The sequence below is a fragment of the Somniosus microcephalus genome, chromosome 2 (assembly GCF_052327205.1).
Source record: "Somniosus microcephalus isolate GS21.2 chromosome 2, FLI_Smic_1.0, whole genome shotgun sequence".
Classification (NCBI taxonomy): domain Eukaryota; kingdom Metazoa; phylum Chordata; class Chondrichthyes; order Squaliformes; family Somniosidae; genus Somniosus; species Somniosus microcephalus.
In genome coordinates, this window is record NC_140988.1 from 368980795 (window position 1) to 369003584 (window position 22790).

General features: G+C 46.6%; 2 protein-coding genes across 3 annotated transcripts in view; one reads left to right on the forward strand and one right to left on the reverse strand.

The window, feature by feature from the left end:
* The window catches only part of LOC147123754 (dedicator of cytokinesis protein 2-like), a 1461504-nt gene that overhangs the window by 592525 nt on the left and 846189 nt on the right, over positions 1–22790 (forward strand). The window lies entirely within an intron of this gene.
* The window catches only part of LOC147123756 (INSYN2B protein-like), a 161429-nt gene continuing 148884 nt past the window's right edge, over positions 10246–22790 (reverse strand). For both annotated transcript variants that reach the window (XM_085975699.1, XM_085975693.1), the window contains exon 4: positions 10246–12132. In XM_085975699.1, the coding sequence (XP_085831825.1) occupies positions 11946–12132 (187 nt within the window). In that variant the 3' untranslated portion in view covers positions 10246–11945. The remainder of the gene's footprint in view (positions 12133–22790) is intronic.

The following is a 22790-nucleotide window of genomic DNA, read 5'->3' on the forward strand; positions in this document are numbered from 1 at the left end:
CTAAGCTAATCCTTCAGAGCCATGAACTTGTGCCCTCATATCCTGCCGTATCTGAAGGTACATAGAAACATAGAAGATAGGAGCAGGAGTAGGCCATTCGGCCCCTCGAGCCTGCTCCGCCATTCAATTAGATCATGGCTGATCATCCAAATTCAGTACCCTGTCCCTGCCTTCTCCCCATATCCCTTGATCCCTTTAGCCTTATGAAATATATCCAACTCCTTCTTGAATATATTTAATGAATTGGCCTCCACTGCCTTCTTTGGTAGAGAATTCCACAGGTTCACCACTCTCTGGGTGAAGAAATTCCTCCTCATCTCTGTCCTAAATGGCTTACCCCTTATCCTTAGACTGTGACCCCTGGCTCTGGACTCCCCGACCATCGGGAACATCCTTCCAGCATCTAGTCTGTCTAGTCCTGTTAGAATTTTATAAGTTTCAATGAGATCCCCTCTCATTCTTCTAAACTCCAGCGAGTATAAGCCCAATCGACCCAATCTCTCCTTGTACGTCATTCCTGCCATCCCAGGTATCAGTCTGGTGAATCTTCGCTGCACTCCCTCCATGGCAAGAACATCCTTCCTCAGATAAGGCGACCAAAACTGCACACAATACTCAAGGTGTGGTCTCACCAAGGCCCTGCAAGGTATTGCTTCAGCTTTGCTTTATCCCCTTAATATACCCTCACAAGGCTCCCCGGTGAGAGAATATTTTGAGGTCGAAGAGCCCGACCTCCTCAAGCTGTTCGAAGCAGCTCTGGCATTGCAGTTCAGTCTCATTGCTGTCCTCTGCACTGCCTGTAGGGACTCTTGCATCCTAGCAGCCAGAACTGCAGACAACACTCCAGGTACAGCCTGACCAGAGCGCTGCACAGTTCCAGTATGACCTCCAGGGATCTGAGCGCAACTCATTTGCCAATATATCCCAGACTCTTAACTTGCTATATTCGTCATCTCTTGTATTGCAAGACGCGGTGAGCGATGAGTCATCACTCAGGTCTTCAACACCTTGCCCAGTTGGAACCGGTCTGCATTTCTCCCACCAACATCTGGCTATAGCTGCGGAGGTGCGTTAGTAATGAAGGCAGCTTACCTTAAGGTAAAAGAGAAAACACTGCGACAAAAAGTGCACTCGAGGCTTCTATTCTGTCATAGATAAGTCCTGCTGTGGCAAAAAGGGGTTTCTTTCAGGAAGTGAGTACGTCCTTTCTTCAGATTATTATATCGACGCACGATTTAGTATCAAACCACCAAATCACTCTCATTCCAATATGGTGGTTGAGCGGGGAGGGGGGAGTTCACGAACTACAGCTGAACCTTCTGAAACATTGGTCAATAGCCTTTAAATTGAATAGGGGAATAGCTGCAGCATACAAGGGCTTTTTGTGGCGGCGCGCTGTACAAGTGTCAGACTTATCAGAGGGAAGAAGAGATTAATTTTGACCTCCTCTCCTGCGATGCCTTGCAGGCTAGCTGTAAGTGTGCAACGTGTCTGTAGTTAGAAAGTAGCTAATTCATCTGCTTGTCAGCTCGACTGACAAATAGTCAAAGCCTCTTTGAAGCCCCTGCCCTTTCTTACCTGCTTTTAATATTCCAATGATCACAGTGAATTGCTCAGAGACCTTGAGATGTTGTTGTCCCTGTTAACTTCAAATATTAAACAGTTTAGCTACATCACTTCTCCCTGCTGTCATGACCTCCTCCCCCCCCCCCCCACCACCAACCATAAACAACACGAAGAATAGAGTCGAAAGGAACTGGCCATGAATGAAATGAGCTGCTTGGTTCAAACACCTGATGCAAAAATATCATCCGTTTCTCATCAGGCCTCAGTCACCGTGCTTCGCAAGTGCAGGCCCCCTCTTAACGTAACTCATTCTGATAAGCAAGCACAGCTCTCCATGTTCAAATGAGCTTGAGATCAATCTCGCTCTTGGCTCGTAAATCTCACATTTAATGGTTCCCCCGATGTTGGCAGGCCTGAAAAGCCGAGTTGATGGACGAGAATCAAGGCGGAGAAAGACAACAAGAGAGAACACAACGAAGAAAGTGGGAGCGAGCGATGTATGAGACGGGGGGAGGGGGGGCCGACGGAGAGAAAGTCAAAGAGAGAAAGATACAGAGGGAGACAAAGACACCACAGCATAAAGAGAGGCACAGTGATACAGAAGAAAAGTGGCATTAGGAAGACAGGGAGAGAAAGCCCCTAAAGATAGAAAAGTACAGATAGTGAGAAGAGGATGTCTTAGAGACAGTGAAGGAGAGAGGAAGGGAGAAAGACTTACATTTCTATAGCGACTTTCACGACCACCGGACGTCCCAAAGCGCTTCACAGCCAATGAAGTACTTTTGAAGTGTAGTCACAAAGAAAGAAAGCAACTTTCAAGACGTCCTGAAGTGCTTTACAGCCAATGAAGTGTTGTCACTGTTGTAATGTAGGAGTCGCGGCAGCCAATTTGCGCCCAGCAAGGTCCCACAAACAACAATGCGATAATGACCAGATAATTTGAATTAGCTGTTGGTTGAAGGATAGATATTGGCCAGGACACTGGGGATAACTCCCCTGCTCTTCTTCGAAATAGTGCCATGAGATCTTTTACGTCCACCTGAGAGGTTTAACGTCTCATGTAAAAAGACGGCACTTCTGACAGTGCAGCCCTCCTTCAGTACTGCAATGAAGTGTCAGCCTAGATTAGGAACTCAAGTCTCTGGAGTGGGGCTTGAACCCCCGACCTTCTGACTCAGAGCCAAGGCTGACACCAACAGAGCCCCTTCCTCTGATTTAAGGGGAGGTGTTCTGTTGTATTTTACTCGGTCTCTCGTCCACCCACGATGCCTCAGGGCTGTCAGTGAAAGTGAAACGGGGGGAAAAAATATTCCATTCGTCAGCTGTCTCAAACTTGTAAAACAACCTGGAAAAAAAAATGCATAATAAGGCTTGGCATCGATGAATGAATGCATCCTTTGCCTATCTGTATCATATGGAAGCTCTTTACTGTTATGATGGAACACCTGCAGGCTGTTAATAAGTGCTGCAGTCACAGAGGTAGATGAATCCTTGAATTACTTTGAACGGAAAGCACTGATAATAATAATTTACAATTCATATGTGTTGTCTGAATTTGCTAGCCCTGCCAAAAACAATTTAGCAGAAGTGTATTTATATTATTTTCTATATACCCATCATTTCTCCTTTAGGACTCCTTTACAGTCCAATTTGTTGGACGGAATCTGCTGAATTTATGCCTTGTCTTTTATGGGTGAATGGCAAGTGTCCTTAAGAGGTTTTCTTTCCCACACTTGGCCACTTCGCCCCCAGGCCAAATATCTTTGCTTCCCTACACCATCGGTGAGTCCCTTGGGATGTGGTGTCAATCATTCTCGAACAAGCCTATGCGTTTTCCATGTAGGCTTTGCTAGGGATGGGTTTAAAAGGCCTGGCTTGGGGACATCACCTCATGGGGGAATTGCGCACCGTGGGCGACTGGGGGAATGTGCTGCTGGGTTGACACCATCGCGCTCGCATCCAAAAGCATTGAATCAGCTCGGCCAGTTTAACAACAACTTGCATTTATATAGTGCCTTTAACGTAGTAGCATCATAGAATGGTTACAGCACAGAAGGAGGCCATTCGGCCCGTCGAGCCCGTGCCAGCTCTCTGCAAGAGCGCTTCAGCTAGTCCCACTCCCCCGCCCTTTCCCCATAGCCCTGCAAATTTCTTTCCTTCAAGTACTTAACCAATTCCCTTTTGAAAGCCATGATTGAATCTGCCTCCACCACCCTTTCAGGCAGTGCATTCCAGATCCTAACCACTCGCTGCGTAAAAACGTTTTTCCTCATGTCGCCTTTGGTCCTTTTGCCAATCACCTTAAATCTGTGTCCTCTGGTTCTCGACCCTTCCGCCAACGGGAACAGTTTCTCTCTATCTACTCTGTCCAGACCCCTCATGATTTTGAAGGAGCTTCACAGGCGTGTAATCAAACAAAATTTCACACCGAGCCACATGAGATATTAGGACAGGTGACCAATAGCTTGGTCAAAGAGGTAGGCTTTAAGAAGCAACTTAAAGAAGAAGCGAGAGGCGGAGAGGTTTATGGAAGGAATTCCAGAGCTGAAGGCACGGCTGCCAATGGTGGAGCGAAAGAACTCGGGGATGCGGAAGAGGTCAAAATTTGAGGAGCGTAGAGATCGCAGTGGGTTGTAGGAGGTTACAGAGATAGGGAGGGATGAGGCCATGGAGGGATTTGAAAACAAGGATGAGAATTTTTAAATCAAGGTGTTGCCGGACCGGGAGCCAATGTAGGTTAGCAAGCACAGGGGTGATGGGTGAACGAGACTTGGTGTGGGTTAACATATGGGGCAGCAGAGTTTTGGATGAACTCAGGTTTGTGGAGAGTGGAAGCTGGGAGGCCGGCCAGGAGTGCGTTGGAATAGTCAAATGTAGAGGTAACAAAGGCATGGATGAGGTTTTCAGCAGCAGATGAACTGAGGCAGGAGCAGAGACGGGCGATGTTACGGACGTGGAAGTAGGCGGTCTCGGTGATGGAGATGATATGGGGTCGGAAGCTTAGCTCAGGGTCAAATAGGGCTATGAGGTTCTGAATGGTCTGGTTCAACCTTAGACAGTGACCAGGGAGAGGGATGGAGTCGGTGGCTAGGGAACGGAGTTGGTGGCGAGGACCGAAGACAATGGCTTCGGCCTTCTCAATATTTAGTTGGAGGAAGTTTCTGCTCATCAAACATTGGCCAACTCAGAAGACCATTATTATGGTGGCAGTTCAGGATCCGTGGATCTCCAGTAGCTGGACGGACACAGAGATACATAGAAGATAGAACACGGAAACGGGCCACTCGGCTCAACCGCCCCGTGCTGGCGTTTACCCCCCATGCGAGCACTTAATCCTAATCACATTTACCCACTCTGTTCGGGTCGTTGATGCGCACGAGTGGCAAGGACTGCATGAGGCCCAGGAGTTTGCAGTCGCTGGGATGAGAGTACGGTAAAAAAAAATCGGCTTGAAATTGTCCAGCTAAACTCCTTACTTACATCCGCCTTTACACCCATTGTTGGTCAATTAGCGGCCAATTACATTTCAAACAATACTCCTAATCCTTCCTTCTGATTCCTGTTTATCATCTGATGTGTTTCTGTTTTGCAATTAATTTTCCTATTTATTCCCTTCCTTTCCTATGCCCTGAGCCTTTGATTCTGTCAGCAAGAAGCAGTTTCAGTGTTTCTCAGCAGCAATAGGCTGTAAGATATTGGAATAATCACCCCGCCCCACCCCCTTCGCTATTTAATTCTCACTGATGGTTCCTGACTTAAGAAAACTACTAGGCACTTGGTCTAAGCGTTAAACAAAGCTTTAATCAACTGTTTTACAACATGGAGGTCTAGTTGTGTCCTTCACTAGTTCATGTTAAGAATGTCCTGCGCAAGCTGGGCCCGTGCCCAAGTATTTATACTCTCCCTGGACAGCGCCGCCCGCAGGCCGCTCAGTTGATTCATGTCAGTTCCCTTGCATTCACTCCTTATATTTTAGTCGGCTCAGGTTTGAGTTTCTGGAGAGCACTCCACTCTCTCTGGAGTTTAGAAGAATGAGAGGTGATCTCATTGAAGCATGTAAGATTCTGAGGGGGTGATGCTGAGAGATTGTTTCCCCTGGCTGGAGAGTCTAGAACTAGGGGTCACAGTCTCGGGATAAGGGGTCGGCCATTTAAGACCGAGATGAGGAGGAATTTCTTCCCTCAGAGGGTTCTGAATCTTTGGAATTCTCTACCCCAGAGGGATGCTCAGTCATCAAGTATATTCAAGGCTGGGATAGATAGATTTTTGGACTCTAGGGGAATCAAGGGATACGGGGGTCAGGCGGGAAAGTAGAGTTGAGGTCAAAGATCAGCCATGATCTTATTGAATGGCGGAGTAGGCTCGAAGGGCCGAACGGCCTGCTCCTGGTGCAGGTCTGAAAGCCACATCATTGCCGATATAGGAGCAGGCTGCGCCATTCTGAAGACTGCCTGACCTATTAACCTGGTGACATTGACAACGCCCAAAGTCACAGCCTCAGCCAACAGTGGGCTCAAATTTCATTGGGCCGTTGAGGCGGGATTGGAGGCATGTGGGGGGTTAAAATCAGGGGGCACGAACCCATCCCGCCCCCAACCTGCCTCCATGCCAGTTTCAAAGGCGGCGGATACCCGACCTGTGCTGGGACCCGCCTCCCTGAGGCGGGAAGGGGATTATTGCCAATTAACTGCCTGTTAACAGGTAGTTAACAGGCAGTTTTCAGCCTAATCCCTATTTTTATCCCTGAAGTGTGGGATTCCCGGCAGCTCCAAACCACGCCAAGTTAGCGAGGCGGACCGTCGGGCTGAAGGGCTTGGAGGGTTCGAGATGTCCGGTGTTCAGGTGAGTGATGGGTGCATGAGTGCAGAGGTAAGTGTGTTTGGTGTGTGTAAAGTGTTTAAATAAGTTTTACTTACCTTTACTTACTAATGCAGGCTTCCTTCCTTCAGGTCTCTGGAATCCCTCATTTCACCGGCACAGAAAGCAGAATGGCCGCGAGCTGTCAAAAGTTGCAGCATTCTGCTTTCTGTTCTGGAAAGATCTCTAAATCAGCCTGAGAGGAAGGAATTAACTTAGTGTACAGATTGTCAGTGTTTGACAGCTTCAAAGAGCTGTCAAACGCTGGTATTTCATCTGTCAAAAGCTCTTGACAGATGAAATGTCAGTCTGTGACGTCACCTGTTGCCGGGTGGCCCTTAATTGACCTGCTGAGCCCGCTGGGCGGGCTCAACAAGGTCAATCAAGTCTAAATCGCGTGGGTTGGCTAGAACTCGATGGAGGCGGGACTACAACCCCGAAAGTTGTAGTCCCGCCTCCTACCCGCCTCCTCAATGAAAATCCAGCCCACGGAATCTGACTGAGTGCCTTTATTGGCCAGATTAAGGAGCTCCAGCGACCAGTGACAGGTGGCGCGACCCAGCAAGAAAAATGACTGGATCGTGGTTGGTTTTACAAGAGCCAGGTTTAAACACTCGCGGTGGTGCTGCTGAGTAATTGGCAGCCAGCAGCACTACATATTGTCAAAGTGCCTTTACCAGAAGCAGCTGCTTGCTTCGAGATAAATTGTTGTGTTTTACCGTCAATTTTTCAGTCACTTGCCCTCTCTGACTGTACCTCAAATCTCACAAACTGCCCTGTCCCCGCATCGTTTCTTCCTGTCCATTAACCTGCTCCCATAGTCTTTTAAACAACCAGACAATAACAGGGAGATTTGTAGTGCATGTAACAGCTCGGGAGAGTGGCCATTAACTAAATTGAACGTGAGGGAGCTGTTCAATGCTCAGAACCCTTTTAGTACATCATTGACTGAATCAGAAGTTCGGGAGGATGTGGCCAGTTTGAGGCTAAGGCAAGCGACCGAAGCTTGGTGTTCTCCGCTTTGTGACTTCCCAGCAACTTACACTTCTAATAAACTTCTCCCGACGTCCTGGATCGCATTCCTCCCTCAACTATTCCCTTGCGTACAGGAGATTGAGGGGTGATCTGAGCGAGGTGTTTGAAATGTCAAAAGGATTCGAGAGGGTAGATAACGGAGAAACTATTTCCTCCGGTGGGGGGAACCTAGAACGAGGAGGGCGCCAGCGTAAAATTAGAGCCAGGCCGCTCAGGAGAGAAATCAGGAAGCACTTTTTCACATAAAGGGTGGTGGAAATCTGCAACTCTCTCCCCCAAAAGGCTGTGGATGCTGGGGGGGTCAACTGAATATTACAACAGCAACAACAACAACAACTTACATTTATATAGCGCCTTTAACATAATAAAACGTCCCAAGGTGCTTCACAGGATCGTTATCAAAAGATTTTTTGACACCGAGCCACATAAGGAGGTGTTAGGGCAGATGACTAGGTGTGTGGATGAAGGTAGCGCAGTTGATGTGGTCTACATGGACTTCAGTAAGGCTTTTGACAAAGTCCCACATGAGAGACTGGTCAAGAAGGTAAGAGCCTATGGGATCCAGGGCAATTTGGCACATTGGATCAAAAATTGGCTTAGTGGCAGGAGGCAGAGGGTAATGGTCGAAGGTTGTTTTTGAGACTGGAAGCCTGTGTCCAGTGGTGTTCCGCAGGGATCGGTGCTGGGTCCTTTGCTGTTTGTAGTGTAATGTACATAAATGATTTAGATATGAATGTAGGAGGTATGATCAGTCAGTTCGCAGATGACACGAAAATTGGTGGAGTGGTAAATAGCGAGGAGGGAAGCCTCAGGCTACAGGACGATATAGACGGGTTGGTCAGATGGGCAGAACAGTGGCAAATGATATTTAACCCTGAAAAATGTGAGGTGATGCATTTTGGGAGGACTAACAAGGCAAGGGAATACACAATGAATGGTAGGATCCTAGGAAGGACAGAGGATCAGAGGGACCTTGGTGTGCATGTAATAGATCCCTGAAGGCAGCAGGACAGGTGGTTAAAAAGGCATATGGGATACTTGCCTTCATTAGCCGAGGCATAGAATATAAGAGCAGGGAGGTTATGATGGAGCTGTACAAAACGCTAGTTAGGCCATAGCTGGAATACTGTGTGCAGTTCTGGTCGCCACACTATAGGAAGGATGTGATTGCATTGGAGAGGGTGCAGAGGAGATTCACCAGGATGTTACCTGGGCTGGAGCGCTTCAGCTATGAAGAAAGATTGGACGAGCTGGGGTTGTTTTCCTTAGAGCAGAGAAGGCTGAGGGGAGACCTGATTGAGGTGTACAAAATTATGAGGGGCATAGATAGGGTAGATAGAAAGGAACTTTTCCCCTTAGTAGAGGGATCAATAACCAGAGGGCATCGTTTCAAGGTAAGGGGCAGTAGGTTTAGAGGGGATTTGAGGAAAAACTTTGTTGGTTGGAATCTGGAACTCACTGCCTGAAAGGGTGGTAGAGGCAGGAACCCTCACAACATTCAAGAAGCATTTAGATGAGCACTTGAAATGCCATAGCATACAAGGCTACGGACCAAGTGCTGGAAAATGGGATTAGAATAGACAGGGCTTGATGGCCAGCGCGGACACGATGGGCTGAAGGGCCTCATTCTGTGCTGTATAACTCTATGACTCTGTGACCAAAAGCTTGGCTGAAGAGGTAGGTTTTAAGGAGCGTCTTAAAGGAGGAAAGAGAGGTAGAGAGGTGGAGAGGTTTAGGGAGGGAATCCCAGAGCTTAGGACTGAATTAGATAGATTTTTTCAAAAGCAAAATACTGCGGATGCTGGAAATCTGAAGGAAAAACAGCAAATGTTGGAAATACTCAGCAGGTCAGGCAGCATCTGTGGCGAGAGAAACAGAGTTAACGATTCAGGTTGTTGACGTCATCGACCTGAAACGTTAATTCTGTTTCTCTCTCCAAAGATGCTGCCTGACCTGCTGAGTATTTCCAGCATTTTCAGTAGACAGATTTTTTTGTTAAGTAAGCGTATCGAGGGATTATGAAGCAAAAGCATGTAACTGGAGTAGAGGCACATATCAGCCATGATCTAATTGAATGGTGGCGAGGGGCTGAATGTTCCTATATTGCTGTGAGAGGTACTGATTTGACTGTGATGAAATCCATGATGGAATAGCCCGCTGCTGCCCACTGCCCCGATTCAGACATGAAGAATGCCCACTTGGCTGGGTACCATTGAGGGTCAGCTGTACACCAGCGTGAGGCAGGAGAGGGTGGGGGGGAAATTGGAGGGAGAGGGAAGAAAGGAAACAGGAGATTGGACCACTCATGGGAACGCCTCTTCTAGTTCAACTGTTCTGCATTTAAGATCAAAGCAAGTTCTGGCCGTCTGGTTTTATTCTGCGAAACAAACGATTGTCGAAACCAAAGGATTTCTGTAAAAATCTTGCAGTAGTTCACGCGGAAACAATGCTACCCAGTCTGCTATCTGCCAAAGCCCGCCTCCCCACTCCGTAAAATGACAGATAGATGTCTTAATACTTCCCCGCTGATACTCGTGCCTTTCCCTGTCTACACTTAAGCCTTCCACACACTTTGAAAACCATCCACCTTTGAAGTGTAAACACCATTGTAATCCCGAGCTTTTCAGAGGGGGAATAGTCTAGCGAGAACGGAAAGGGTGAACAGAATGTTTTCTATCATCACCTTGACTACAGGCCATGGGCTTAGCGAATTGGTGTTTGATGGGGGGAGGAAGCGAGACTGAGAGATTTTCTCGAAAGCAGTCAGAAAATCTTAAAACAGGAGGCTTGTAGTAAGAAGAGTTTTTAATGAGTATTCTGCTGCAGATAGCCCCAGAGACTCACAGTTTAACACGGAGATTCTGCTCGTCACCCTGTTTCTGAAGAGAAGATTAAGTGACGGCCGGGAGCCCATTTTATAGGGCACCACCACAAGTAGGAGAGAAGAGCAGGTGAGTCAAGATATAGTGGCTAGATGGCGCCAGGCGGGGGCTTCTAAAAGCCTGTAGATGCTAGGAGGAAAGTAGCAACCAGATGGACAGGAATGGCCTCCTCTCACCTCTGTGCATTGCAATGTTGACTGGACATCCATCCTGCCTTCCTGTCATTTAAGCTCTGCAGCTGAATCGCAAGGAGAGCCCCACAATGCGGAGTTCCTTCCTCAGAGGAGGAGGAGGAGGCGGATGAGGGAAAACCCAACCAATATGCACTATCTGCAATTCCGGTTGCCCAACAAAGAGTGGTATCGGGAATGGCTAGGTAGAACCTTGAAAGATCAGAACACTGATTCCTTGGTTCCAAATTGAGGGAGAACAATATTGAATCAATAAAAAGGAAACAGGTGACTGACTCCAAGATGCCTACCAATTCCGCTTCACAGCGAGTTGCTGGGTGGTGCAACTGAGGGCCATTCCCTGTGGTGACTTGCCTTCCAGTTTCTCTTCCCTTCCCCCTGCCGCGTGAGGAAGCACCTTGCCTCCAATTAGGTGCCTCGTTCCCTTAATGGCCGAAATAGGGAATCCATCACGACAGGGAATCATGGGCACCACCCACGTGGATTAGGGCCTTGCATACTCGGGGTCGTTCCACAAAGCTGGGGTCGCAGCGATCGTGGGTCACAGAGTTGCCCCAATGGATGTGGGGATTGAAATTCCCCGGGGAGCTACCTTGAGCACGACAGTTAATGCAACAGTTAACATTTCTTAAAATTGCCCACAGAGGAATTTGATGTGAGTGGGGTTGCCGATGTGTTAGATAGAAATATTAATGCACAGAGTAATTTCAACCCCACAGCGATAGGTTAACTAAACACTCTCTTGACTTACTTCATCTTAGGCTCCTCAACCTTGGTGGTGCACTACAGGGCCTTGACTCTTCAACCCAGCTTCTCAATTAAATACAAAAGAAACACTGGAGTAAATTTTACGATTCTTTGCGCAAGAGAAAAATGTGCGGGCTGCGAATCGGATCCGTTAACCTCCACGGTTAAATTCCCAATCCTGTTGATTAAATTAGTAAAAAAATTACCCCTCCCCTCCCCCCACAGAGAAGGAGCCCGCAGATCTAACTAAAACTTGCACAACTTCTAATCATTGTTCCTTATGGATCTAAATGATCTTTATTTTGATCCAAAAGTACACTTGATAATCTCCCTCTTGTTTCTCCCTCTCCCTGACTCTAGATATAGATATATTTAGTAGCAATTTTAAACAATTAGATTTAATTTCTGAAATATAGCATTCTTAAATTACACCCTGTAAATATGTAGAATCCTTTTTTTTTGCATTTGTGTTTCTCCATTGTGGCAATATTTCTAAAAATACAAAAGCTGGTGTTCAGGAAACAGTCACCTCATGGAAACAACTGGCTTCTGTAATCATACGAGAAGTCCTCAAACAGGAAGTGGTCAGAAGGGAAACAGAAAGTTGTCTTCTGCGTTAACTTTCCCCCCCCGCAAATTCAGTCTGTAAATGGTAAGTTCCAAGAGTTCATAAGAACCAAAAGCATTTCCTTTTGGATTTTTTTGGTTCTGTCCTGGCGGGCTGCCGAGGTATCGGCGATTCTTCCTGCTTGTTAGGTGTGCCAGGCTGCTCTGAACTTTGACCTGTGTCTGTTTCCATGGAGCTCAGGACCCTGTGAAATCTGCCTTCTTGCTGCCTGAAATCATGTTCCACACTGTAAGCAAAAGAAAAATAGAAAGTTATGGTTTTTTTTTTATCTGCACCAATTTTCTTCTCTTCTCTGTTCTCCGGAAGGTCTTGGCATGTTTCCATGGATGTCAGTGGCTCTCCGTAGAATCATAGAATCATACAGCACAGAAGGAGGCCCTTCGTCCCATCGTGCCTGTGCCAGCTCTTTGAAAGAGCTGTCCGATTAGCCCTGCAAATTTTTCCTTTTCAAGAATTTATCCAATTCCCTTTTGAAAGTTACTATTGAATCTGCTTCCACCGCCCTTTCAGGCAGTGCATTCCAGAGCACAACAACTCGCTGCATGAAAAAAATTCTCCTCATTTCCTCTGGTTCTTTTGCCAATGACCTTAAGTCTGTCTCCTCTGGTTACTGACCCTCCTGCCACTGGAAACAGTTTCTCCCGATCTACTCTATGAAAACCACTCATAATTTTGAACACCTCTATTAAATTTCCCCTTAACCTTCTCTGCTCTAAGGAGAACAACCCCAGCTTCTCTGGTTTCTCCACATAACTGTAGGCCCGCATCCCTGGTACCATTCTAATAAATCTCTTCTGCATCCTCTCTAAGGCCTTGGCATGCTTTCAAAGGTTTGGTGCCCAGAATTGGACACAATACTCTAGCAGAGGTCTAGTCAGTGATTCATAAAGATTTGGGACGACTTCCATGACTTTGTACTGTATGCCTCTATTTATAAAGTCAAGGATCCTGTATGCTTTTTTAACAGCTTGGTAAACTTGGCCTGCTATCTTCAAAGAATCTACCAGGGTTTCACTTCCTGGTTGCTACTTAGCGATTTTTTTCTGCTGGAAAAGTGTGGGCATTGGGTTAGCAGAGGAACAAATTGAGTTAGCCCTCCACAGATCAATAGCCCGCCACCCCTCGCTGTCTAGCTCACATGGGAAGAATAGTCACTTGGGTTAGGTGCCGGTTGATCTATGTCCCAAAGAGTGTCAGGGGAAGAGGAAACAGGTGGAGTAGAAGAAATAAAATCTTGAGGCAGTTCACTCAAAATTCAGATGCCCAAGTACAACCGAGGCAATAACTGGCTGGGGGGAAAAAAAAAACTCCCTTTAGTTTGAGTGACATCTGAAAGTGTTCCCTCATACCTCAGAGAGTTGTCTCAAATTTGCAAATTCCCCTCTTGCATCCTGACACCAAGAATCCGCCAGCCTTTATCCTCGAGATCAATTTTCCAGATAGGAAATAGAGAAAGTATGTTCTTGAAATATTTGAGTGTTGGATGACATGAGGGAAAATCCCACACTGTGCCAAAAGTAGTTTAAAAAAAATGTGCGAGAGAAATGGAACAGATAATGAAGATTCTGACACCCACTAAATATAGTGTACATGGAATCACAAAGATGCGATATCATTTGAGAGCAGGAGTTTGATTTTAATCACCCTTAAGCATGGCAGTGATGGACTTATCAGGTAATGTAGTGTCTTGTCAAATGGGTACTTGTCACTTGTTTGCAAGAGGCTACAACCGATTGTGATAATAGGTTTCAGTAAAGCCTGTTGAATTTAAAAGGAAAGATCAAATTTTATTTATTAGCTTACATGTAAAGCCACGATCAGAAAGCGAGCTAACTGGTGGACCAGACTGGCAGCCATTCGCAGAGTCTTTGGGGTGCGTGTCTTCACTTAAAGAGCCCTGTGTGCACAGCGTTGACCAGCCATGAGGCACCCATTCACTACTGAGGGACCTAACCCAAGACACTAATTACATCGAGTCTACAACACAGAAACAGGCCCAACTAGTCTATGCCGGCGTTTACGCTTCACACTCCCCTTCTTCTCACCCCGTCAGCATATCCTTCTACTCCTTTCTCCCTCATGTACTTATCGACCTTCCCTTACATGCACCTCTACTATTCGCCTCAACCACTCCCTGCGGTAGCAAGTTCCACATTCTCACCACTCTCTGGGTAAAGAAGTATCTCCTGAATTCCCTATTAGATTTATCGGTGACTATCTTATATTGATGGCCCCTAGTTTTGATCTGCCCCACAAGTGGAAACATCTTCGCTACGTCTACCCTATTGAAGCCTTTCATAATCTTGAAGGCCTCTATCCGGTTATGCCCTGAGTCTTCCCTTTTTCTTAAGAAAAGAGCCACAGCCACTCTTTATATATCCCCTTTTCAGGCGGAAAAACCCAAGTCGCCCCAGTCTTTCTTTCTAACTCAAGCCCCTAACACCAGAGATGGGCCTCGTAGGTGGTCTATGCACTGCTTCCACTGTTTCAATGGTTTTCCTACATTACAACAGCGACTACACTTCAATAAAAAGTACTTCATCTATATATATATAAAGCAGTTGGTTTGTCTGTCTGTCTGTCTGTATGTCTGTCTGTATGTCTGTATGTCTGTCTGTCCGCTATACACGCAAAAGTTATAGAGTGTACCTACACATATGTTATATCAAAAGAAAGCTGATGATCAGGGGAGTGTCATAGGCATATTTACTTTTTGGTCAGACAAAAATTGTTCAGACAGTATACAAAAAACGTTCAGAAATCCGCTCATTAGCGGTTGACCAATCCTACCGTTCATTAGCGTTGAGTGACGTGATGGTTGACCAATCCTACAGTTCAGTGACCTGATGGTTGTGTAATCGGTGCGTCATGGGCGGGACCTAATCCTGCAGCCTCCCGAAACATTGCCGCCATTTTTTTCCCTGCCTTTACCAGGTGCGGCGGCCCGCCGGAGCGGGAGGTGAGTTGGGGTCACTCGGGCCGGGCCTGACAACCGCTCGGCCCCACACACAGAGCGGGGGAGCGGCAGCGGCCGGCCGTCAACCGCGCGGCCCCAGACACAGAGCGGGGGAGCGGCAGCGGCCGGCCGTCAACCGCGCAGCCCTCTAAACTGCCCTGGCAACGCCGGGCCCCCCCAGCTAGTTGGCTATAAAGCGCTTTAGGATGTCCGGTGTTCATGAAAAGCGCTGTATAAAATGCAAGTCAATCTGTCTTCTTTTTTCACCTGGAGGTGTTGCCTGCATCCTGTCCAGGACCATGGCCATGTAGCTGTTCCGCAAGCAACGCACTTTAACGGGTATGGTAGCGTAGTGGTTAAGTTAACTGGGCCAGTAATCCACATCAGAACAGTGTAGTTCAAAAACCCACCATAGCAGTTTGAGAATTTGAATTCAGTTTCAATAAAAAAAATTGAAATAAAATCAATAAAAGTGACCGTGAAGCTGTCAGATTGCTGTAAGAACCCAACTGGTTCACCGGTGTCCTTTAGGGAAGCAACCCTGCCTGTCCTTACCCGGTCTGGGCCTATATGTGACTCCAGTTCTGCACCAATACGGCTGACTCTTAACTGTCCTCTGAAGTGGCCCAGTGAGCCATTCAGGTTTTATCAAAGTTGCTACAAAGCATTGACTGCAGCGGTTCAGAAAGAAGGCGGTCCACCATCACATTCCCTGGACAACTAAAGATGGGCAATAAATGCCGGCCTTACCAGTTATGCTCACATCCCCAGAATGATTTGTTAAAAATAAAATTCTGCTCATTATGTTATTTGCATGCATCAAGGGTTTTTTTCAATAAATTACACTGCTTTACTAAACAAAAATGATCAGATTGGTGACAAGATAGATTTCAGGTGACAAGGTTTTTCTTGTAAAATGCAGAATTGCATTTTATTCACTGCACATTTGGAGGCGTTTGCAATTTTTTCTGCCTGATTTATCTGTGGGGTTTTTTTTCCGTGTTATCCGTCCCTCAAAATACAGGATCTGCAAAATAATTGGAAAGCATTTAGAAAAAAAACTCACTTTTAAACAGAAAATGAGATGGGCCACCTTCAGACACCAAGGGCTGGATTTTACCAAGCTCGGTGGTTCCGTGGCGGGTGACATCAGTGGCGGGTCCCAGCCCCGCTGCTGGCTCCAACCCGCTGTGTAGAATGAATTTTCCCTGATTGGGCTTGTTAAGCCCACCCAGCGAGTTTCCCAGCCAATTGAAGGAAGCACGTCTGATGAAGTCATTTGATGAAGCGTCATTAGCCGGTTTCCTTAAAGGGACAATGTGCAAATTCATTTTGACAGTTGTGCTGTCAGTGTTCTACAGCATTGAGGTGCTGCAAACACTGACAAGCACTGCACAAAGGTGCAGGGCCGCACCCAGGCTCTCCCATGACTCCCTCCATATGCTTATGGAGGGAGTCACACCACACAGGGAGGTACTCTTCCCTTCCAATGGGCGGAAGAGACCTCCCCAGGAGATCAACGTAGCCTGGTTGCACATTGCACAGGAGGGCACAAGCAGGGATGTCGTCTGAGGACCAGGCAGCAGTGCCGCAAATGCTTCAATGATCTCAGTTAATCACGAAACATTAGTACAAAACCACACTCAACCTCATCCTGCTGTGCCTCTCATCACATCCCCATCACTCTGCCTTCCCTACCCTACTCCTGCACATCATTACTCACACCAACTTATCTTGAACCTCCACCCATCCCTCTCTATCTACATTATCACTTCCCCATCTCACTAGCCACCCCTCACACTCACCCTCATCCTCGTCCAATCATACTAACTAACAACACACAAGGGTAGGCACTTGTGTGTTTTATCCAATGTTCATGTAAAGTTTCTGTTAATGTGCTGTCAAACATTGAAACTTATATTTTCAACACTTTGCATTCTTGGACAGATTTGTGTGCACCTTTGGAAGTGGCTTAGTGAGTTGCATTGAATGGTGAGACATAATGTTACCCCCCCGCAATGGTCATGAGTGTGAAAGGAATGGCTTGGGCATTGTAGGGATGCTTTATGGTGTTGGTGTGGGGTGGTGCCAACCTGGTGCATCATGTGGCAGCCAGGGTGTATAGCGTCAAGTGAAGTAAATCTGGCCATGGTGAGCATCCCTGTGGTCAGATGCTGATGCCCTGTGTCCTGTGCAGCATCAGTTGATTGCGGAGAAAGTTGGTGTTGTTGTTGGTGCTGCTGGTGTGCCTGGTGCTGCTTGTGTTGGGGCTGATTGGTGGGATTCTGAGGACCAAGGTGAGAGAGTATAAAGAGCACCAATGCTGATGGAATAGATGGCAGGTGAAGTAGAGATGACAGAAGCGATCTGTCAATGGTGGGAGAGGTAATGAGGTCAGACTGGATGGAGACTTGTGTAAAGACTTGCAGCATTCTGAATCTGAAGCAGGAATGCAGTTTAGAGAAGCTAGTGGCTAAGGGAACATTTCTCAATCAGCTGGGAGCTTTGACTTGACATTTGAAGCTGTCAACTCATCAGCTGATTCAATGGCCACTGACCTCCCGCCTCAGCTTCACAGACAAGGTCTAGGCAGAGCGGGAAACCGATAGGGACCTGTCAAATTCAAAAAGCTGGGGAAAAAGCATTGTTAAATGGCTGTAAATAAGCCACTAATGATTTTAATTGCCTCCCCCACCGCTGTGTCGAGTCTGCTCAGCGCTAACAGACCTGACATTTGGTAAAGGCGTGTGGTGACGGGTTGACAACGGGTTCCTGACCCGTTGTCAAAAAAAACATTTTTCCACCTGATCCGCCACCGGTCACACCCGCTGACCCCCCGCAAATTCCCCCCCCAAAAGACGGAAATCGTCCTATGCCCAATATTGCTTTCTTCACTTTCCTGGCGCTACCTGGCTCCAGCTCATCTTCAGCCAATCACTTCAGAATAGTGCGGGCGCCTCTGATTGGATGAACTTCATCTTTACTGTTGCCTCATTTCCACAATCCCAAACATTTTAGGCCGGGAGTCCCAGGATTTCGGGATCATGAGGGAGGGAAGGTGGGTTTCTGGGATTGTGTGAATAGTTCTGGTCTCCATATTACGAAAAGGATATAAAGGAGAAGGTGCAAAAAAGATTTACTAGAATAATACCATAACTGAGAGGTTGTATCTATCAGAAAAGATTGAACAGGCTGGGGCTCTTTTCTCCAGAAAGGAGAAGACTGAGGGGTGACCTGATAGAGCTCTTCATGATTATGAAAGAGTTTGATAGGGCAGACTTAGGGAAGATGATTTTACTTGTGGGCGAGACGAGAAGTAGGGGCCATAGACATATGCATTAGAAATAAAAGGGGGGCTTTTGGCAGTTACAAAAGACTAAGGACGGAAGAAGCCCTAGAGGAGTATAAAAAGTACAGGGGCATACTTAAAAAAGAAATTAGGAGGGCGAGGAGGGGCCATGAAATAACACTGGCGAGCAAAATAAAGGAAAATCCTAAGATGTTTTATAAGTATATTAAGGGCAAGAGGATAACCAGGGAAAGGGTAGGGCCCACTAGGGACCAAAGTGGCAATCTGTGTGTAGAGCCAGATGATGTAGGCGGGGTTTTAAATGAATTTTTTGCATCTGTGTTCACTATGGAGAGAGACGATGCAGACATAGAAATCGGGCAAGGGGACTGTGACATACTTGAACATATTAGCATCGAGAGGGAGGAGGTGCTAGCGGTTTTAGCAGGCCAAAAAGTGGATAAATCCCCAGGCCCAGACGAGATGTATCCCAGGCTGCTGTGGGAGGCAAAGGAGGAGATTGCAGGGGCTCTGACACAAATTTTCAGAACCTCTCTGGCCACAGGGGATGTACCAGAGGACTGGAGAACAGCTAATGTAGTACCATTATACAAGAAGGGTAGCAGGGATAAACCAGGGAATTACAGGCCAGTGAGCCTAACATCTGTGGTAGGGAAATTATTGGAAAAAATTCTGAGGGACAAAATTAGTCTCCACTTGGAGAGGCAAGGATTAATCGGGGATAGTCAGCATGACTTTGTCAAGGGTAAATCATGTCTGACAAATCTGATTGAATTTTTCGAGGGGGTGACTAGGGGGGTGGATGAGGGAAATGCTGTGGATGTGGTTTACATGGACTTCAGTAAAGCTTTTGACAAAGTCCCGCATAGGAGACTGGTCAAGAAGGTAAGAGCCCATGGGATCCAGGGTGCCTTGGCGCGTTGGATCCTAAACTGGCTGAGTGGCAGGAGGCAGAGGGTGATGGTCGAAGGATGCTTTTGTGACTGGAAGCCTGTGTCCAGTGGGGTACCTCAGGGATCGGTGCTGGGTCCCTTGTTGTTTGTGATCTACATAAATGATTTGGATGAGAATGTAAAAGGTATGATCAGTAAGTTCGCAGATGACACGAAAATTGGTGGGGTGGTAAATTGCGAGGAGGAAAGCCTCAGGCTACAGGACGATATAAACGGGTTGGTCAGATGGGCGAAAAAGTGGCAAATGGAATTTAACCCTGAAAAGTGCGAGGTGATGCATTTTGGACGGACAAATAAGGCAAGGGAATACACAATGAGTGGTAGGACCGCAGGAAGTACAGAGGGTCAGAGGGACCTTGGTGTACATGTACATAGATCTCTGAAGGCAGCGGAACAGGTAGATAAGGTGGTTAAAAAGGCATATGGGATACTTGCCTTCATTAGCCGAGGCATAGAATATAAGAGCAGGGAGGTTATGATGGAGCTGTACAAAATGCTGGTGAGGCCACAGCTGGAGTACTGTGTGCAGTTCTGGTCGCCTCACTATAGGAAGGATGTGATTGCTTTGGAGAGGGTGCAGAGAAGATTCACCAGGATGTTACCTGGGATGGAGCGCCTCAGCTATGAAGAAAGACTAAACAGGCTGGGGTTGTTTTCCTTGGAGCAAAGAAGGCTGAGGGGGGACCTGATTGAGGTGTACAAAATGATGAGGGGCATAGATAGGGTAGACAAAGAGGAACTTTTCCCCTTAGTAGGGGGGTCAATAACAAGGGGGCATAGATTCAGGGTAAGGGGCAAGAGATTTAGAGGGGATTTGAGGAGGAACTTTTTCACCCAGAGGGTGGTTGGAATCTGGAACTCACTGCCTGAAAGGGTGGTAGAGGCAGGAACCCTCACAACATTCAAGAAGCATTTGGATGAGCACTTGAAATGCCATTGCATACAAGGCTATGGACCAAATGCTGGAAAATGGGATTAGACAGGACAGGGGTGGATGGGCGGCGCGGACACGATGGGCCGAAGGGCCTCTTTCTGTGCTGTAAAACTCTATGACTCTATGACATAAGATAGCCACTAATAAATCTAATAGGGAATTCAGGAGAAAGATCTTTACCCAGAGAGTGGTCAGAATGTGGAACTCGCTACCACAGGGAGTAGTTGAGGGGAATAGCATAGAAGCATTCAAAGGGAAGCTAGATAAACACTTGAGGGAGAAAGGGATAGAAGGATATGTTGACGGGGTGAGAAGAAGTAAGGTGGGAGGAGGCCAGTGTGGAGCATAAAGACTGGCATGGACCAGTTGGGCTGAATGGCCTGTTTCCGTGCTGTAAATACTTTGTAATACTTTGTAAACTCTCATACAGACTCAGCAGACCTTGGGTTCGATTCCCAGTCTATGCTGAGTTATCTCAGAATATATTTAACCAGGTTGCACACCTGACACAGAGCTTTCCATACTGGGAAAGCATATCGGGAATTCAGATGTGGAATGCAGAATTTTCCATCCATTCATTTGTTAAAATTTATAAAATCTTCCCAATCGCATTGCAACATCTGTTTCCTCCATGATGATTCCCTGAACAGTGATTACATTTCATAAGCACTTGATTGGCTGTAAAGCGCTTTGGGACATCCTGAGTTTGTGAAAGGCGCTATACAAATGCAAGTCTTCCTTTTTTTTTAACTTTACACCCATCCCGACTGAAACCTGGACTCCTATCCTGACTCATCCCTGAAACCACAATCTGACTTTTCGCCAGAATCCCTTCGTTCTTAACTGATCCCTGGAACCCCCATCGTGACCGATCCCAGAATTCCCATGAAGAGTCCCAGACCTGAAGCGTTAACTCTGTTTCTCTCTCCACGGATGCTGCCTGGCCTGCTGAGTGTTTCCAGCAATTTTCTGTTGTTATTCCAGAATTCCTATCTTGACCCATTCCAGTGGACCTTCCACCCTGGCTGATTGCCGGCCTCGCCACAGCCCAGTCAGTAAGTGAAGTGTTTATTTTTTTTTTTTCATTCTCCTCATCCCACACTCAGGAAAGCCTTGACCTTGGTTCCCATGCAGATGCACCATGGGAAAACAGAATCCATCCAATCCTGTTTCATGGACCATGGCATGTGATCACCAGGGCTTCCCATGGTTACCTGGGGCCTCCTTCACCATTGATTATCAACATGTTTCAATGCTACTATCGGCGGAAAGCAATCCTCTCCCCCTATAAATGTCAATAAATAAATCTTTATAAATTTCTAAAGCAGGAGAATAAAAGCTCAACTGCGTGCAAAGCGCTGCTTACTAAAAGCCGATTTTAGCAATCTCTGAGCCATGTAGATTTTACATGCCTCACAGCCAAAAACTCTGGAACCTGTGTAATCTCATTTATTTTTATGCGCAATAAAGTGGAAAATAGCTGGAACATTATTTGAAAGAGCTGATAGACGAGGTTAGATGTTATTAAAAGAAATTAAAAATTGATTTCTGCCAAATGTGCAGGCAGTAGCGATTTCATGGATTTTTAACTTTAATATTTCTGTGATTTAATAATCCTAATATGAGTTTTTTTTTAAGAGAGATCAGAGAAGCCTGTTTTTTTGTTCTCAATGATGTGCCGGGTTTATTTACTATCAACTAATGAATATTGCACAGAGGAGCCTGCTCCGTCAGTGATGGGGTTGAACGGTGCTGGATATTGAAGCAAAAATACAAGATGAGTCATCGATCCTCTGCACCCTAGTAAATGACTCACAATCCAAGTAGATTTATGTAACCCCAGCATGGATCGTGTCCTCTTTAACCTTTTTTTTCCCATCCTTACCTGCTTTAACATTAACACTCGTCCCTGGAGTTTCCATCTCCTTTGACACTGGCACACTAACCCCTAGACTGACCATCTGCTTGAACACTCACACATCTGTGCCAGTCTGGCAGCTATCTCTTGCCCTGCCAGTACACTTTACACCTAATCTCAGCCTATTACCATCTCGTCTAGCTTCTTTTGTTTCTTTTATTCTTTTGTCCGATCGCAGCCCTGCCTTCGATCTAGTTTCTTTTCTTTCCAGTTTTGAAGAAGGGTTCGACCCGAAACGTCAACTCAAATTTCTCTCCACGGATGTTGCCTGACCTGCTGAGTTTTTCCAGCATTTTCTGTTGTTATTTCGGATTTCCAACATCTGCAGTATTTTGCTATTGTGCCAGTCTATTGCTGGGCTTCGCCAGCTGCAACTGCAGCGTCTGCCAGGGATGAGCACCGATAGGCTTCCCGCTGCTTGTCCGTTGTAGGAAATCGTGAATTGGAAGAAATAACTTGAGGCAAAAAAGTCTCTTCGGGCCGGTGTTGGAGTAATTGGATGGACGCTTAGAATTTGCTGATGTTCTTGGTTCCCTGCGGATGTTCTAACATTCTGCACCGTGGCGGTGACCTTGTTCCCAGACTAGCTGTCTGTTGTTTGTGTGCTAGAAAGGTTGTTGACCGTATCTTTGATAATCTACCCTCGGCCCACCCCTAAAAAGAGAGTAAAAGAGATATCAAAAGAGTTTTTAGCACAGACGGTGAAGGGAAAGGAAGAGCTGTTTGTGCCTGCCAGCCGTCTGTCTGATCGGGACTGATACCAGCTACTTATCATGGTCGTATGTCTACTATGTCTGTCTTGATTGCGTGTTG